The following is an 18,443-nucleotide window of genomic DNA, read 5'->3' as shown; positions in this document are numbered from 1 at the left end:
GGTGGCAGGGTAGCCTAGTGGTTAGAGTGTAGAGGCGGCAGGGTAGCCTAGTGGTTAGAGTGTAGAGGTGGCAGGGTAGCCTAGTGGTTAGAGTGTAGAGGCGGCAGGGTAGCCTAGTGGTTAGAGTGTAGAGGCGGCAGGGTAGCCTAGTGGTTAGAGTGTAGAGGCGGCAGGGTAGCCTAGTGGTTAGAGTGTAGAGGCGGCAGGGTGGCCTAGTGGTTAGAGTGTAGAGGCGGCAGGGTAGCCTAGTGGTTAGAGTGTAGAGGCGGCAGGGTAGCCTAGTGGTTAGAGTGTAGAGGGGGCAGGGTAGCCTAGTGGTTAGAGTGTAGAGGTGGTAGGGTAGCCTAGTGGTTAGAGTGTAGAGGGGGCAGGGTAGCCTAGTGGTTAGAGTGTAGAGGCGGCAGGTAGCCTAGTGGTTAGAGTGTAGAGACGGCAGGCTAGCCTAGTGGTTAGAGTGTAGAGGCGGCAGGGTAGCCTAGTGGTTAGAGTGTAGAGGCGGCAGGGTAGCCTAGTGGTTAGAGTGTAGAGGAGGCAGGGTAGCCTAGTGGTTAGAGTGTAGAGGGGGCAGGGTAGCCTAGTGGTTAGAGTGTAGAGGTGGCAGGGTAGCCTAGTGGTTAGAGTGTAGAGGCGGCAGGGTAGCCTAGTGGTTAGAGTGTAGAGGTGGCAGGGTAGCCTAGTGGTTAGAGTGTAGAGGCGGCAGGGTAGCCTAGTGGTTAGAGTGTAGAGGTGGCAGGGTAGCCTAGTGGTTAGAGTGTAGAGGCGGCAGGGTAGCCTAGTGGTTAGAGTGTAGAGGTGGCAGGGTAGCCTAGTGGTTAGAGTGTAGAGGCGGCAGGGTAGCCTAGTGGTTAGAGTGTTGGACTAGTAACCGGAAGGTTGCAAGTTCAAACCCCCTGAGCTGACAAGGTACTAATCTGTCATACTACCCCTGAACAGACAGTTAACCCACTGTTCCTAGGCCGTCATTGAAAATAAGAATTTGTTCATAACTGACTTGCCTAGTTAAATAAAGGTAAAAATAATAATTGTTTTTTTAATAGATGTTAAATGTTCATTTATTTTACGTTATTCATTAATGTTAAGAGAATTTTCCTTTCAAATAATTTGACCATTAAAATGACATTTAGAATGTAAAAAGATGTCCTTCAGCACATTTCTTATAGAGGGTATCAGTCTTCCATCAGATAGTGAAGTCCACTGTATGCAGACTGTTGCATGCATGTCTGCACGGCGTTATATTATCACAGCTCACTGTCAGTAAATATCACACAGTAAAGATTGGGACTACACGAGAGTTGCACGCCTGCAAAGGTAGAGTTATTTAAAGCTTTGAACGGGTCGATTGGGTTCTGGAGGTGTGTGGTTACAGGTAATTGCGTAGGGTTGGTGGGGCCTGTGATGGTTGGGGCCCCCAATGTGATATCTTTTCATGTGGCCCAAAAATCCCTGGCGGCTCCTCCCTGCTCACACCTCCTGTTTGTTACATGCTGCATTAACAACATAGGACAAACAAACTACACCTGATCATGCAAACGATTGGATCAGTATGTGTCCAGAAAGGAATATTAGCAGGCTTCTCTGAATGGTGTTAACACCGAGCTACATCCTGATAAAATAGGCCTGTCTTAACCCCGAGCTACATCCTGACAAAATAGGCCTGTCTTAACACCGAGCTACATCCTGATGAAATAGGCCTGTTTTAACACCGAGCTACATCCTGACAAAATAGGCCTGTCTTAACACCAAGCTACATCCTGACAAAATAGGCCTGTCTTATTAACACTGAGCTACATCCTGACAAATTATTGGGAAACACTACTATACAGTCAGACATCTATAATCCAGGACTGGGAAACACTACTATACAGTCATACATCTATAATCCAGGACTGGGAAACACTACTATACAGTCATACATCTATAATCCAGGACCAGGACTGGGAAACACTACTATACAGTCATACATCTATAATCCAGGACCAGGACTGGGAAACACTACTATACAGTCAGACATCTATAATCCAGGACTGGGAAACACTACTATACAGTCAGACATCTATAATCCAGGACTGGGAAACACTACTATACAGTCATACATCTATAATCCCGGACTGGGAAACACTACTATACAGTCATACATCTATAATCCAGGACTGGGAAACACTACTATACAGTCATACATCTATAATCCAGGACTGGGAAACACTACTATACAGTCAGACATCTATAATCCAGGACTGGGAAACACTACTATACAGTCATACATCTATAATCCAGGACTAGCAAACACTACTATACAGTCAGACATCTATAATCCAGGACCAGGACTGGGAAACACTGCTATACAGTCATACATCTATAATCCAGGACTGGGAAACACTACTATACAGTCATACATCTATAATCCAGGACTAGGAAACACTACTATACAGTCAGACATCTATAATCCAGGACCAGGACTAGGAAACACTGCTATACAGTCATACATCTATAATCCAGGACTGGGAAACACTACTATACAGTCATGCATCTATAATCCAGGACTGGGAAACACTACTATACAGTCATACATCTATAATCCAGGACTGGGAAACACTACTATACAGTCATACATCTATAATCCAGGACTGGGAAACACTACTATACAGTCATGCATCTATAATCCCGGACTGGGAAACACTACTATACAGTCAGACATCTATAATCCAGGACTGGGAAACACTACTATACAGTCAGACATCTATAATCCAGGACCAGGACTGGGAAACACTACTATACAGTCATACATCTATAATCCAGGACTGGGAAACAATACTATACAGTCATACATCTATAATCCAGGACCAGGACTGGGAAACACTACTATACAGTCAGACATCTATAATCCAGGACTGGGACTGGGAAACACTACTATACAGTCATACATCTATAATCCAGGACTGGGAAACACTACTATACAGTCATACATCTATAATCCAGGACTAGGAAACACTACTATACAGTCAGACATCTATAATCCAGGACTGGGAAACACTACTATACAGTCAGACATCTATAATCCAGGACCAGGACTGGGAAACACTACTATACAGTCATACATCTATAATCCAGGACTGGGAAACACTACTATACAGTCATACATCTATAATCCAGGACTAGGAAACACTACTATACAGTCAGACATCTATAATCCAGGACCAGGACTAGGAAACACTGCTATACAGTCATACATCTATAATCCAGGACTGGGAAACACTACTATACAGTCATGCATCTATAATCCAGGACTGGGAAACACTACTATACAGTCATACATCTATAATCCAGGACTGGGAAACACTACTATACAGTCATACATCTATAATCCAGGACTGGGAAACACTACTATACAGTCATGCATCTATAATCCCGGACTGGGAAACACTACTATACAGTCAGACATCTATAATCCAGGACTGGGAAACACTACTATACAGTCAGACATCTATAATCCAGGACCAGGACTGGGAAACACTACTATACAGTCATACATCTATAATCCAGGACTGGGAAACAATACTATACAGTCATACATCTATAATCCAGGACCAGGACTGGGAAACACTACTATACAGTCAGACATCTATAATCCAGGACTGGGACTGGGAAACACTACTATACAGTCATACATCTATAATCCAGGACTGGGAAACACTACTATACAGTCATACATCTATAATCCAGGACTAGGAAACACTACTATACAGTCAGACATCTATAATCCAGGACTGGGAAACACTACTATACAGTCAGACATCTATAATCCAGGACCAGGACTGGGAAACACTACTATACAGTCATACATCTATAATCCAGGACTGGGAAACACTACTATACAGTCAGACATCTATAATCCAGGACTGGGAAACACTACTATACAGTCAGACATCTATAATCCAGGACTGGGAAACACTACTATACAGTCATACATCTATAATACAGGACTGGGAAACACTACTATACAGTCATATATCTATAATCCAGGACTGGGAAACACTACTATACAGTCAGACATCTATAATCCAGGACTGGGAGACACTACTATAAAGTCATATATCTATAATCCAGGACTGGGAAACACTACTATACAGTCATACATCTATAATCCAGGACTGGGAAACACCTCCTCCCCCTACTGTATTACCTCACGCTGCTCCTCCCCCTACTGTATTACCTCACGCTGCTCCTCCCCCTACTGTATTACCTCACGCTGCTCCTCCCCCTACAGTATTACCTCACGCTGCACCTCCCCCTACTGTATTACCTCACGCTGCACCTCCCCCTACTGTATTACCTTACGCTGCTCCTCCCCCTACTGTATTACCTCACGCTGCTCCTCCCCCTACTGTATTACCTCATGCTGCTCCTCCCCCTACTGTATTACCTCACGCTGCTCCTCCCCCTACTGTATTACCTCACGCTGCACCTCCCCCTACTGTATTACCTCACGCTGCTCCTCCCCCTACTGTATTACCTCACGCTGCACCTCCCCCTACTGTATTACCTCACGCTGCACCTCCCCTACTGTATTACCTCACGCTGCACCTCCCCCTACTGTATTACCTCACGCTGCTCCTCCCCCTACTGTATTACCTCACGCTGCTCCTCCCCCTACTGTATTACCTCATGCTGCACCTCCCCCTACTGTATTACCTCACACTGCTCCTCCCCCTACTGTATTACCTCATGCTGCTCCTCCCCCTACTGTATTACCTCACGCTGCTCCTCCCCCTACTGTATTACCTCACGCTGCTCCTCCCCCTACTGTATTACCTCACGCTGCTCCTCACCCTACTGTATTACCTCACGCTGCACCTCCCCCTACTGTATTACCTCACGCTGCTCCTCCCCCCTACTGTATTACCTCATGCTGCACCTCCCCCTACTGTATTACCTCACACTGCTCCTCCCCCTACTGTATTACCTCATGCTGCTCCTCCCCCTACTGTATTACCTCACGCTGCTCCTCCCCCTACTGTATTACCTCACGCTGCACCTCCCCTACTGTATTACCTCACGCTGCACCTCCCCTACTGTATTACCTCACTCTGCACCTCCCCCTACTGTATTACCTCACTCTGCACCTCCCCCTACTGTATTACCTCACGCTGCTCCTCCCCTACTGTATTACCTCACGCTGCACCTCCCCCTACTGTATTACCTCACGCTGCACCTCCCCCTACTGTATTACCTCACGCTGCACCTCCCCCTACTGTATTACCTCACACTGCACCTCCCCCTACTGTATTACCACACGCTGCTGAAACAAGATATACACGAAGATAGCTAGCTATATGTGGATTGTAACAATCTATCTAGCCAGCTAGTTAAACCTAAAGCTAGTTAAGACCTAAAATATAATATTATCCAAGGTAGATGTACATTTTTAAGAGATTTAACGGGACTGCCCCGTTAGAGCTCCTGACAGACGTTCACTACGGTGCATAAAGTTTGTTAGAACCTCTTCAGTTAACTGGTGATAAAACAATGGTTCATTTAAGATTGACTTCGAGTTTCCCTGTGTAAGTATTTCCACGACACCGTATTGACTTACTATGGACTAACTCATTTATTTAATCTTCTTCCAGCGAGGACAACGGCAATAGAGACGAAAAATGATATACACATAAAGCAAAACATTTTACTTCATAACTATTAGCTAGCTATATGTGAATCGTAATAATGTAGCCAGATAGTTTTAACAAAAATTACTTAAAACGACTGTTATGCAGCTAACAATTCTCTGTGGCTAACTAGCAGTACTAGTACCCAGTTGTAATAGCTACTTAGAAGTTCTCTTGAGTACGTTCTTGTGAGGATGAGAGTGTGGAGAACACATAGAAATATAGCTATATATGAATCGTAATAATGTAGCTAACCCAGATAGTTTTAACAAAAAATTACTTAAAACGAATGTTATGCAAGGTAGATGTCAAGTCTTTGTAGGTAGCTAGCTAGCTAACAATTATGTGTGGCTAACTAGCATTACTAGTACCCAGTTGTAATAGCTAAATCTATTGACTTACAATGGGCTTGCGATCTACACCATCTACAGTGGGTATTATAGAGGTAAATTGTTTTTTTTTTAATGTATACAGCATGTATTTATTAACGTATAAAGATAACATATTGTTGTCAGGCAACATATGAGATGTGAATAGTCAACATTTCATTCCCGAAGTCGGAGTGTATTTCCTCTCACTTCAGCTCAGATGAACTGATTTCAAGAAATGTTGCGGAATTTTTTTCTCGTAATTCGGTACATACTTTTCGTTGCAGCGTTGATGTATGCTTCAGAATATGTACAAACTGGAGTATGTATTGGAGAAGTGCCCTCCGTGGAGGGGAGGAGAGGAGGAGAAGGGACAGAGGAGAGGAGGAGAACAGGGAGGAGAGGAGGAGAACAGGGAGGAGAGGAGGAGAAGGGACAGAGGAGAGGAGGAGAACAGGGAGGAGAGGAGGAGAAGGGACAGAGGAGAGGGGACAGAGGAGAGGAGGAGAACAGGAGGAGAAGGGACAGAGGAGAGGAGGACAACCGGGAGGAGAGGAGGAGAAGGGACAGAGGAGAGGGGACAGAGGAGAGGAGGAGAACAGGAGGAGAAGGGACAGAGGAGAAGAGGAGAACAGGGAGGAGAGGAGGAGAAGGGACAGAGGAGAGGAGGAGAACAGGGAGGAGAGGAGGAGAAGGGACAGAGGAGAGGGGACAGAGGAGAGGAGGAGCACAGGGAGGAGAGGAGGAGAATGGACAGAGGAGAGGGGACAGAGGAGAGGAGGAGAACAGGGAGGAGAGGAGGAGAAGGAACGGAGGAGAGGAGGATAGGAGAACGGGGGCGAGAGGGGTGAAGGGAGGGAGGAGAACAGGGAGGAGAACAGGGAGGAGAACAGGGAGGAGAGGGGAAAAGGGACAGAGGAGAGGAGGAGAAGGGAGGAGAAGGGATGGAGGAGAAGAGAACAGGGAGGAGAGAGGAGAAGGGACAGAGGAGAGGAGGAGAAGAGAACGGGGAGGAGAACAGGGAGGAGAGGGGAAAAGGGATGGAGGAGAGGAGAAGGAACGGAGGAGAGGAGGATAGGAGAACGGGGATGAAAGGGGTGAAAGGAGGGAGGAGAACAGGGAGGAGAACAGGGAGGAGAACAGGGAGGAGAGGGGAAAAGGGACGGAGGAGAGGAAGAGAGGGGTGAAGGGAGGGAGGAGAACAGGGAGGAGAAGGGGTGAATGGACACTGTAGAGGAAGAGAGGAAACAGGGACAAGGAGATGGGTGAAGGGATGAAGTAGGCATAGTGTGGTGTTGGAAGCAGTCAGACATCAAGAGGGAATGGGCAGATTCTCAGAAGAAGTAAGATCAAAGAAATATCTGGATATTCAGAGAATCCACAGACAGAACACCACTCTATGATGAGAGGAGAGGAGAGGAGAGGAGAGGAGAGGAGAGGAGAGGAGGATAGTACGAGAGGAGGACAGGAGAGGAGGACAGGAGGAGAGGAGAGGAGAGGAGAGGAGAGGAGAGGAGAGGAGAGGAGAGGAGAGGAGAGGAGAGGAGAGGAGAGGAGAGGAGAGGAGAGGAGAGGAGAGGAGAAGAGAAGAGAGGAGAGGAGAGGAGAGGAGAGGAGAGGAGAGGAGAGGAGAGGAGAGGAGAGGAGAGGAGAGGAGAGGAGAGGAGAGGAGGATATGAGGAGGAATAGGACATGAGGAGAGGAGGAGGAGGAGATGATTGTCCAAAGCAGCACTGTCCGCACCGCGTTGACCTGAAAGGAATGTGCTGCGGCTAGTGAGAGAAGATAACGCTCTATGTACTGTACACCCTAAATGGCACCCTGTTCACTATATAGTGCACTACTTTTGACCAGAGCCCTATGGGCCCCTATATACTGAATAGGATGGCATTTGGGCTCCAAGACTATGTCTCAGACAACTCCTTCAACCCTCAATCTGCAGCTTTTTACCACTTCTAAGCTGTCAATTCACCAGCATCTGTTGCACCAATTTCCCATTTAAAAAGTATTTCAGGCTCCAGCGCCGTGAACAGCCTGTCAGTGGCAGCAGTGATTCTCCCTCTTCTCCTCCTCTACTCCTCTCCTCTCTTCTCCTCCTCTACTCCTCTCCTCTCTTCTTCTCCTCCTCTACTCCTCTCCTCTCTTCTTCTCCTCCTCTCCTCTCTTCTCCTCCTCTACTCCTCTCCTCTCTTCTCCTCCTCTACTCCTCTCCTCTCTTCTCCTCCTCTACTCCTCTCCTCTCTTCTCCTCCTCTACTCCTCTCCTCTCTTCTCCTCCTCTACTCCTCTCCTCTCTTCTCCTCCTCTACTCCTCTCCTCTCTTCTCCTCCTCTACTCCTCTCCTCTCTTCTTCTCCTCCTCTACTCCTCTCCTCTCTTCTTCTCCTCCTCTCCTCTCTTCTCCTCCTCTACTCCTCTCCTCTCTTCTCCTCCTCTACTCCTCTCCTCTCTTCTTCTTCTCCTCTACTCCTCTCCTCTCTTCTCCTCCTCTACTCCTCTCCTCTCTTCTCCTCCTCTACTCCTCTCCTCTCCTCTCCTCTCTTCTTCTCCTCCTCTACTCCTCTCCTCTCTTCTCCTCCTCTACTCCTCTCCTCTCTTCTCCTCCTCTACTCCTCTCCTCTCTTCTCCTCTTCTACTCCTCTCCTCTCTTCTCCTCCTCTACTCCTCTCCTCTCTTCTTCTTCTCCTCTACTCCTCTCCTCTCTTCTCCTCCTCTACTCCTCTCCTCTCTTCTCCTCCTCTACTCCTCTCCTCTCTTCTCCTCCTCTACTCCTCTCCTCTCTTCTCCTCTTCTACTCCTCTCCTCTCTTCTCCTCCTCTACTCCTCTCCTCTCTTCTTCTTCTCCTCTACTCCTCTCCTCTCTTCTCCTCCTCTACTCCTCTCCTCTCTTCTTCTTCTCCTCTACTCCTCTCCTCTCTTCTCCTCCTCTACTCCTCTCCTCTCTTCTCCTCCTCTACTCCTCTCCTCTCTTCTCCTCCTCTACTCCTCTCCTCTCTTCTTCTTCTCCTCTACTCCTCTCCTCTCTTCTTCTCCTCTACTCCTCTCCTCTCTTCTCCTCCTCTACTCCTCTCCTCTCTTCTTCTTCTCCTCTACTCCTCTCCTCTCTTCTTCTCCTCTACTCCTCTCCTCTCTTCTCCTCCTCTACTCCTCTCCTCTCTTCTCCTCCTCTACTCCTCTCCTCTCTTCTCCTCCTCTACTCCTCTCCTCTCTTCTCCTCCTCTACTCCTCTCCTCTCTTCTCCTCCTCTACTCCTCTCCTCTCTTCTCCTCCTCTATTCCTCTCCTCTCTTCTCCTCTTCTACTCCTCTCCTCTCTTCTTCTCCTCCTCTACTCCTCTCCTCTCTTCTCCTCCTCTACTCCTCTCCTCTCTTCTCCTCCTCTACTCCTCTCCTCTCTTCTTCTTCTCCTCTACTCCTCTCCTCTCTTCTCCTCCTCTACTCCTCTCCTCTCTTCTTCTTCTCCTCTACTCCTCTCCTCTCTTCTTCTTCTCCTCTACTCCTCTCCTCTCTTCTCCTCTTCTACTCCTCTCCTCTCTCTTCTTCTCCTCTACTCCTCTCCTCTCTTCTCCTCCTCTACTCCTCTCCTCTCTTCTTCTTCTCCTCTACTCCTCTCCTCTCTTCTAATCCTCCTCTACTCCTCTCCTCTCTTCTCCTCCTCTACTCCTCTCCTCTCTTCTCCTCTTCTACTCCTCTCCTCTCTTCTTCTTCTCCTCTACTCCTCTCCTCTCTTCTCCTCCTCTACTCCTCTCCTCTCTTCTTCTTCTCCTCTACTCCTCTCCTCTCTTCTCCTCCTCTACTCCTCTCCTCTCTTCTTCTTCTCCTCTACTCCTCTCCTCTCTTCTTCTCCTCCTCTACTCCTCTCCTCTCTTCTCCTCCTATACTCCTCTCCTCTCTTCTCCTCCTCTACTCCTCTCCTCTCTTCTTCTTTTCCTCTACTCCTCTCCTCTCTTCTTCTCCTCCTCTACTCCTCTCCTCTCTTCTCCTCCTCTACTCCTCTCCTCTCTTCTCCTCCTCTACTCCTCTCTTCTCTTATTCTTCTCCTCTCCTCACTTCTCCTCTCTTCTTCTCCTCCTCTACTCCTCTCCTCTCTTCTCCTCTTCTACTCCTCTCCTCTCTTCTCCTCCTCTACTCCTCTCCTCTCCTCTCTTCTTCTCCTCCTCTACTCCTCTCCTCTCTTCTTCTTCTCCTCTACTCCTCTCCTCTCTTCTCCTCCTCTACTCCTCTCCTCTCTTCTTCTCCTCCTCTACTCCTCTCCTCTCTTCTTCTCCTCCTCTCCTCTCTTCTTCTCCTCCTCTCCTCACTTCTCCTTTCTTCTTCTCCTCCTCTACTCCTCTCCTCTCTTCTCCTCCTCTACTCCTCTCCTCTCTTCTTCTTCTCCTCTCCTCACTTCTCCTCTCTTCTTCTCCTCCTCTACTCCTCTCCTCTCTTCTCCTCTTCTACTCCTCTCCTCTCTTCTCCTCCTCTACTCCTCTCCTCTCTTCTTCTCCTCCTCTACTCCTCTCCTCTCTTCTTCTTCTCCTCCTCTCCTCTCTTCTTCTCCTCCTCTCCTCACTTCTCCTCTCTTCTTCTCCTCCTCTACTCCTCTGCTCTCTTCTTCTTCTCCTCCACACCTCTCTTCTTTTCCTCCTCTATTCCTCTCCTCTCTTCTTCTTCTCCTCCTCTCCTCTCCTCTCTTCTTCTCCTCCTCTACTCCTCTCCTCTCTTCTACTCCTCCTCTCCTCTCTTCTTCTCCTCCTATATTCCTCTCCTCTCTTCTTCTTCTCCTCCTCTCCTCCTCTCCTCACTTCTCCTCTCTTCTTCTCCTCCTCTAATCCTCTCCTCTCTTCTCCTCCTCCTCTCCTCTCTTCTTCTTCTCCTCTCCTCTCTTCTTCTCCTCTCCTCTCTTCTTCTCCTCTCCTCTCTTCTTCTCCTCATCTCCTCACTTCTCCTCTCTTCTTCTCCTCCGCCTCTCTTCTCTTCTTCTTCTCCTCTCCTCTCTTCTTCTCCTCTCCTCTCTTCTTCTCCTCATCTCCTCACTTCTCCTCTCTTCTTCTTCTCCTCCTCTCCTCACTTCTCCTCTCTTCTCCTCCCTCCTCCTCTCCCCTCCTCTCTTCTCCTCCTTTCCAATCTTCTCCTCTCCTCATCTCTTTCTCCTCCTCTCCTCTCTTCTCCTCCTTTCATATCTTCTCCTCCCTCCTCTCTTCTCCTATCTTCTTCTCTCCTCTCTTCTCCTTCTCTCCTATTTTCTCCTCTCTTTCTCCTCCTCTCCTCTACTCTTGATTCCTCATCTCCTTCTCTCAGTGCAGTCAGATTGCACAGTGGTTTGGTGGTTATGTTTTCTTTGGCATTCCTCTGGGGCAACAGATTATCATTAAAGAGGAGCTTGATTTGGCTTTCCCTCTAAGAGAGAGACAACATATGTGGTCTGAGTCTGGGGTCCTAGGGTTGGTTAGACAGCAGCACACTGAACCAACACTGTGGGAAACTAATGGCAACTACTCACAGGCTCCAAAGAAGACAGATGCAATCTATTAGTTGGTGAAATAGAGTGAAAGGGAATTGGGTCAGTAAATATCCTAGGACCTAGTATGTTGTTTATAATATGTTAGTGCAGAATAAGTGGTTGATAAAGTCATGAGTTAGGAGGGTCAATGCAGTAATGTCTCCTGCAGTGAACTGCTGTCTATCGTATCATCATGAGGCTACCACTGTATACTTGTGGACTGATCGAGATAAAAAGTCAGATCTTGAACTATTCGTTGACGGGATAGATAGGTGAACCTTTCTATGTGGAGAAATGTCATCCCCCCCCATAAATAAATGAGTATCTATGATGTCATAAATGAGTATCTATGATGTCATAAATGAGTATCTATGATGTCATAAATGAGTGTCTATGATGTCATAAATGAGTGTCTATGATGACTATTTCAATCTGTCCCTGTAGCCACCCCGTATAACCTGCATCTTTAAGTGCATGGGGTAGTGATTGTGTCCCAAAGGACACCGTATTCCCTAAATAGGCCACTGCTTTCGACCCTATGGGCCCTGGTGAAAAGTAGTGCACTTAAATAGGGAATAGAGTGTCCATTTGGGATGCACTTGGGACATACTCATGCTGGTGGGAAAAAGTATTAGATTGTCCTACTTGAGTAAAAGTAAAGATACCTTAGTAGAAAATGACTCAAGTAAAATTGCAAGTCACCCAGTAAAATACTACTTGAGTAAAAGTCTAAAAGTATTTGGTTTTAAATGTACTTATTGGGTATCAAAAGTAAAATGGAATTGCTAAATATATTCTTATTAAGTATCAAATGTAAAAGTAAAAGTATAAATCATTTCAAATTCCTTTATATTAAGCAAACCAGACGGTACAATGTTCAATGTTATTTTATTGACAGATAGCCAGGGGAGCACTCCAACACTCAGACATCATTTACAAAAAAAACATTTGTGTTTAGTGAGTCTGCCAGATCAGAGGCAGTGTAGGGATGGACCAGGGATGTTCTCTTGATAAGTGTGTAAAATTGGACCATTTTCCTGTCAAAATGTAACAAGTACTTTTGGGTGTCAGGGGAAAATGTAAGGAGTCAAAAAAAAAACTTTATTTTCTTTAGGAATGTAGTGAAGTAAATGTAAAAGTTGCCAAAAATATAAATTTGGAAAGTAAAAGTACAAATACCTCATAAAACTACTTAAGTAGTACTTTAAAGTATTTTTTTTACTTAAGTACTTTACACCACTGCTGGTGCCAGTCACGACGTGGTACTCACCTCAGATATAGTCTGGGTAAATACCCGGAGACAAAACACATTACGTTCTTCTATGATAGAATTCCAACCAAAGTCAATTCAGAACCGCGAAGGATCAAAGGCCTGTGGCTCTTTACAGATAAACAGGAAGTCAGATTGCAAAGCGACCCGGAGTACAGTGACAGTATTAGAGAACATTATATTTTCTGTGGAACAACCAAGATTCAATAGTGTGCTGGAATTTCATCCTGGTTCGTCGCCACAACGTCAAACAAGACAAATCGAAAACTAGATTAGACTTGATTCAAGAGCCAATCGAGAAAGAAATAAAAGCCCGTGGGCCAATCCCACTGTGTCAATAAGAAGGAATCATGTTTTGAGTCCCAAATTGAACCTTATTCCCTATATAGTGCCCTACTTAAGACCAGGGCCTATAGGGCTGTAGTTACAAGTATTTCACTATGTAGGGAATAGGGTGCCATTGGAGACAAGCCCCATGTTATTAAAGCCAGTCTCACCTCTGCAGATGGGGACAGGGAAGTCCCAGACGGCCATATTGCCTGTGTTGAGGACACAGGTAAGGAGGGAGTGACCGTCCAACACGTAGCCCGTCACACACCTGTAGTGGATCGTGTTCCCGATGTTGAACCGTGTTCCGTTTAGGATGCCTTTAGGTGGAACACCTGGGTTCCCACAGGCGCTGCTCCTTAACTCTGGAACACAGGACAGAATGTTACCACAGGCACTGCTCCTTAACTCTGGAACACAGACAGAATGTTACCACAGACACTACTCCTTAACTCTGGAACACAGACACAGACAGAATGTTACCACAGACACTACTCCTTAACTCTGGAACACAGGACAGAGGGAATGTTACCACAGACACTACTCCTTAACTCTGGAACACAGACAGAATGTTACCACAGACACTGCTCCTTAACTCTGGTACACAGACAGAATGTTACCACAGACACTGCTCCTTAACTCTGAAACACAGACAGAGGGAATGTTACCACAGACACTACTCCTTAACTCTGGTACACAGACAGAATGTTACCACAGACACTACTCCTTAACTCTGGTACACAGACAGAATGTTACCACAGACACTGCTCCTTAACTCTGGAACACAGGACAGAATGTTACCACAGACACTACTCCTTAACTCTGGAACACAGACACAGACAGAATGTTACCACAGACACTGCTCCTTAACTCTGAAACACAGACAGAGGGAATGTTACCACAGACACTACTCCTTAACTCTGGTACACAGACAGAATGTTACCACAGACACTACTCCTTAACTCTGGTACACAGACAGAATGTTACCACAGACACTGCTCCTTAACTCTGGAACACAGGACAGAATGTTACCACAGACACTACTCCTTAACTCTGGAACACAGACACAGACAGAATGTTACCACAGACACTACTCCTTAACTCTGGAACACAGACACAGACAGAATGTTACCACAGACACTACTCCTTAACTCTGGAACACAGACAGAATGTTACCACAGACACTACTCCTTAACTCTGGAACACAGGACAGAATGTTACCACAGGCACTGCTCCTTAACTCTGGAACACAGGACAGACAGACTGTTACCACAGACACTGCTCCTTAACTCTGGAACACAGGACAGAATGTTACCACAGACACTACTCCTTAACTCTGGAACACAGGACAGAATGTTACCACAGACACTACTCCTTAACTCTGGAACACAGGACAGAATGTTACCACAGGCGCTGCTCCTTAACTCTGGAACACAGACAGAATGTTACCACAGACACTACTCCTTAACTCTGGAACACAGACAGAATGTTACCACAGACACTACTCCTTAACTCTGCAACACAGACAGAATGTTATCACAGACACTGCTCCTTAACTCTGGAACACAGACACAGACAGAATGTTACCACAGACGCTGCTCATTAACTCTGGAACACAGACAGAATGTTATCACAGACACTACTCCTTAACTCTGGAACACAGACAGAATGTTACCACAGAAACTACTCCTTAACTCTGGAACACAGGACAGAGGGAATGTTACCACAGACACTACTCCTTAACTCTGCAACACAGACAGAATGTTATCACAGACACTGCTCCTTAACTCTGGAACACAGACACAGACAGAATGTTACCACAGACGCTGCTCATTAACTCTGGAACACAGACAGAATGTTACCACAGACACTACTCCTTAACTCTGGAACACAGACAGAATGTTACCACAGACACTACTCCTTAACTCTGGAACACAGACAGAATGTTACCACAGACACTACTCCTTAACTCTGGAACACAGACAGAGGGAATGTCACTAAATCCACTCCAATCAGTGTAGGTGAAGGGGAGGAGACAGGTTAAAGAAGGATTTGTGGTGAACGAGCAAGACAAAAGATTTAATAGCCTTTGAACGGGGTATGTTAGTATATGCCAGGCGCACCAGTTTGTGTCAAGAACTGAAACGCTGCCGGGTTTTTCACACTCAATAGTTTCCTGTGTTTATGACGAACGGTCCACCACCCAAAGGGCATCCAGCCAACTGGACACAACTGCATTTCTATTTATTATGGATAACCATTAGTTCCTGTCAAGGCAGCCAGCTACTCTTCCTGGGGTTTATTATGGATCCCCATTAGTTCCTGTCAAGGCAGTAGCTACTCTTCCTGGGGTTTATTATGGATAACCATTAGTTCCTGTCAAGGCAGCAGCTACTCGTCCTGGGGTTTATTATGGATAACCATTAGTTCCTGTCAAGGCAGCAGCTACTCTTCCTGGGATCCAGCTAAATGAAGGCAGTTATACAATTATACAGCAATACATTCATAACATTTTGTGTGTGTCTTAGCCTATGTTTGTGTCTCTTCACAGTCCCCGCTGTTCCATAAGGTGTATTTTCATCTGTTTTTTAAATATGATGTGGAATAGAGTTCCATGTAGTCATGGCTCTATGTAGTGCTGTGTGCCTCCCATAGTCTGTTCTGGACTTGAGGACTGTGAAGTGACCTCTGGTGGCATGTCTTGTGGGGTATGCATGGGGTGTCTGAGCTGTGTGGTAGTCATTTAAACAGACAGCTCGGTGCTTTCAACATGTCAATACCTCTCACAAATACAAGTAGTGACGAAGCCAATCTCTCCTCCACTTTGAGCCAGGAGAGATTGACATGCAGACCGAGGCTCTGCATCTGTCCTCGTGCTCCTAGTCCTTAGTGCTGCTTATGACATCATCGATCACCACATTCTTTTGGAGAGATTGGAAACCCTAATTGGTCTACACGGACAAGTTCTGGCCTGGTTTAGATAGTTCTGGCCTGGTTTATATAGTTCTGGCCTGGTTTAGATCTTATCTGTCGGAAAGATATCAGTTTGTCTCTGTGGATGGTTTGTCTTCTGACAAATCAATTGTAAGATTCGGTGTTCCTCAAGGTTCCGTTTTAGGACCACTATTGTTTTCACTAAATATTCTACCTCTTGGTGATGTCATTCGGAAACATAATGTTAACTTTCACTGCTATGCGGACGACACACAGCTGTACATTTCAATGAAACATGGTGAAGCCCCAAAATTGCCCTCGCTGGAAGCCTGTGTTTCAGACAAGGAAGTGGATGTCAGCAAATGTTTTACTTTAAAACTCTGACAAAACAGAGATGCTAGTTCTAAGGTCCCAAGAAACAAAGAGATCTTCCGTTGGATCTGACAATTAATCTTGATGGTTGTAAAGTCGTCTCAAATAAAACTGTGAAGGACCTCGGCGTTACTCTGGACCCTGATCTCTCTTTTGACGAACATATCAAGAATGTTTCAAGGACAGGTTTTTTCCATCTACGTAACATTGCAAAAATCTCATTTTTTTTTGCCACAAAATGATGCATAAAAGCTTATCAATGCTTTTGTCCCTTCTAAACTAGACTACTGCAATGCTCTACTTTCCGGCTACCCGGATAAAGCACTAAATAAACTTCAGTTAGTGCTAAATACGGTGGCTAGAATCCTGACTAGAACCCCAAAATGTGATCATATTACTCCAGTGCTAGCCTCCCTACACAGGCTTCCTGTTAATGCAAGGGCTGATTTCAAGGTTTTACTGCTAACCTACAACTCATTACATGGGCTTGCTCCTACCTATCTCTCCGATTTGGTCCTGCCGTACATACCTACACGTACGGTACGGTCACAAGAAGCAGGCCTCCTTACTGTCCCTAGAATTTCTAAGCAAACAGCTGGAAGCATGGCTTTCTCCTATAGAGCTCCATTTTTATGGAATGGTCTGCCTACCCATGTGAGAAATGCAGACTCGGTCTCGACCTTTAAGTCTTTATTGATCTCTTCAGTAGGTCCTATGATTGAATGTAGTCTGGCCCAGGGGTGCGAAGGTGAACGTAAAGGCACTGGAGCGATGAACCGCCCTTGCTGTCTCTGCCTGGCTGGTTTCCCTCTCTCCACTGGGTTTCTCTGCCTCTAACCCTATTACAGGGGCTGAGTCACTGGCTTACAGGTGCTCTTCCATGCCGTCCCTAGGAGGGGTGTGTCACTGATGTGATCTTCTTGTTCAGGTTGGCGCCCCCTCGGGTTTGTGCCATGGGGGAGATCTTCGTGGGCTATACTCAGCCTTGTCTCAGGGTAGTAAGTTGGTGGTTGAAGATATTCCTCTTGTGGTGTGGGGCTGTGCTTCGGCACAGGTTGGCCCTGTCTGGGGATATCGGACAGGGCCACAGCATCTCCCGACCCCGCCTGTCTCATCCTCCAGTATCTATGCTACAATAGTTTATGTGTCGTGGGGCTAGGGTCAATCTGTTATATCTGGTGTAATTTTCCTGTCTTATCCGGTGTCCTGTATGAATTTAAGCTCCCTCTAATTCTCTCTCCCTCCCCTCCCTGAGGACCAGAGCCCTGGAGCCATGCCTCAGGACTATCTGGCCTGATGTTTCCTTGCTGTCTCCAGTCCACCTGGCCGTGCTGCTGCTCCAGTTTCAACTGTTATGCCTGCGGCTATGGAACTCTGACCTGTTCACCGGATGTGCTACCTGTCCCAGACCTGCTGTTTTCGACTCTCTCACTCTACCGGACCTGCTGTCTCTAACTCTGAATGATCGGCTATGAAAAGCCAACTGACATTTACTCCTGAGGTGCTGACCTGTTGCACCCTCGACAACCACTGTGATTATTATTATTTGACCATGCTGGTCATTTATGAACATTTGAACATCTTGGCCATGTTCTGTTATAATCTCCACCCGGCACAGCCAGAAGAGGACTGGCCACCCCTCAGAGCCTGGTTCCTCTCTAGGTTTCTTCCTAGGTTCCGGCCTTTCTAGGGAGTTTTTCCTAGCCACCGTGCTTCTACACCTGCATTGTTTGCTGTTTGGGGGTTTTAGGCTGGGTTTCTGTACAGCACTTTGAGATATCAGCTGATGTACGAAGGGCTATATAAATACATTTGATTGATTGATATTATTAATGTTTGCTCTCTCAATATTAGGAATGTGTTCTTAATGTTTTGTACACTAAAGTGTATATTAGTGATGCAATGTTAAACTGTTAAACCCATAAACCTCTCAGTAAACCACTGGTTTAATAACAACATTCATATCCAATGGTTGGAGTTCTGACACATTTGGGCCCACCTGCCCAATATGTGTAAAATACTAAGTTTGCTCAA

The 18,443-nt window shown here is 46.3% G+C and overlaps 1 protein-coding gene across 1 annotated transcript in view; it reads right to left on the bottom strand.

Moving 5' to 3' along the window:
• LOC149984278 (CUB and sushi domain-containing protein 3-like) overlaps window positions 1-18,443 on the bottom strand; it is a 569,716-nt gene that overhangs the window by 466,592 nt on the left and 84,681 nt on the right. Inside the window, exon 4 of the mRNA XM_090219648.1 lies at window positions 13,274-13,468. Coding sequence (XP_090075774.1) covers window positions 13,274-13,468 — 195 coding nt within the window. The remainder of the gene's footprint in view (window positions 1-13,273; window positions 13,469-18,443) is intronic.

This window comes from Oncorhynchus mykiss, chromosome 3 (genome assembly GCF_057628025.1).
Source record: "Oncorhynchus mykiss isolate SJ-2025 chromosome 3, ASM5762802v1, whole genome shotgun sequence".
Classification (NCBI taxonomy): domain Eukaryota; kingdom Metazoa; phylum Chordata; class Actinopteri; order Salmoniformes; family Salmonidae; genus Oncorhynchus; species Oncorhynchus mykiss.
This window is presented reverse-complemented; position numbering and strand designations above follow the sequence as displayed.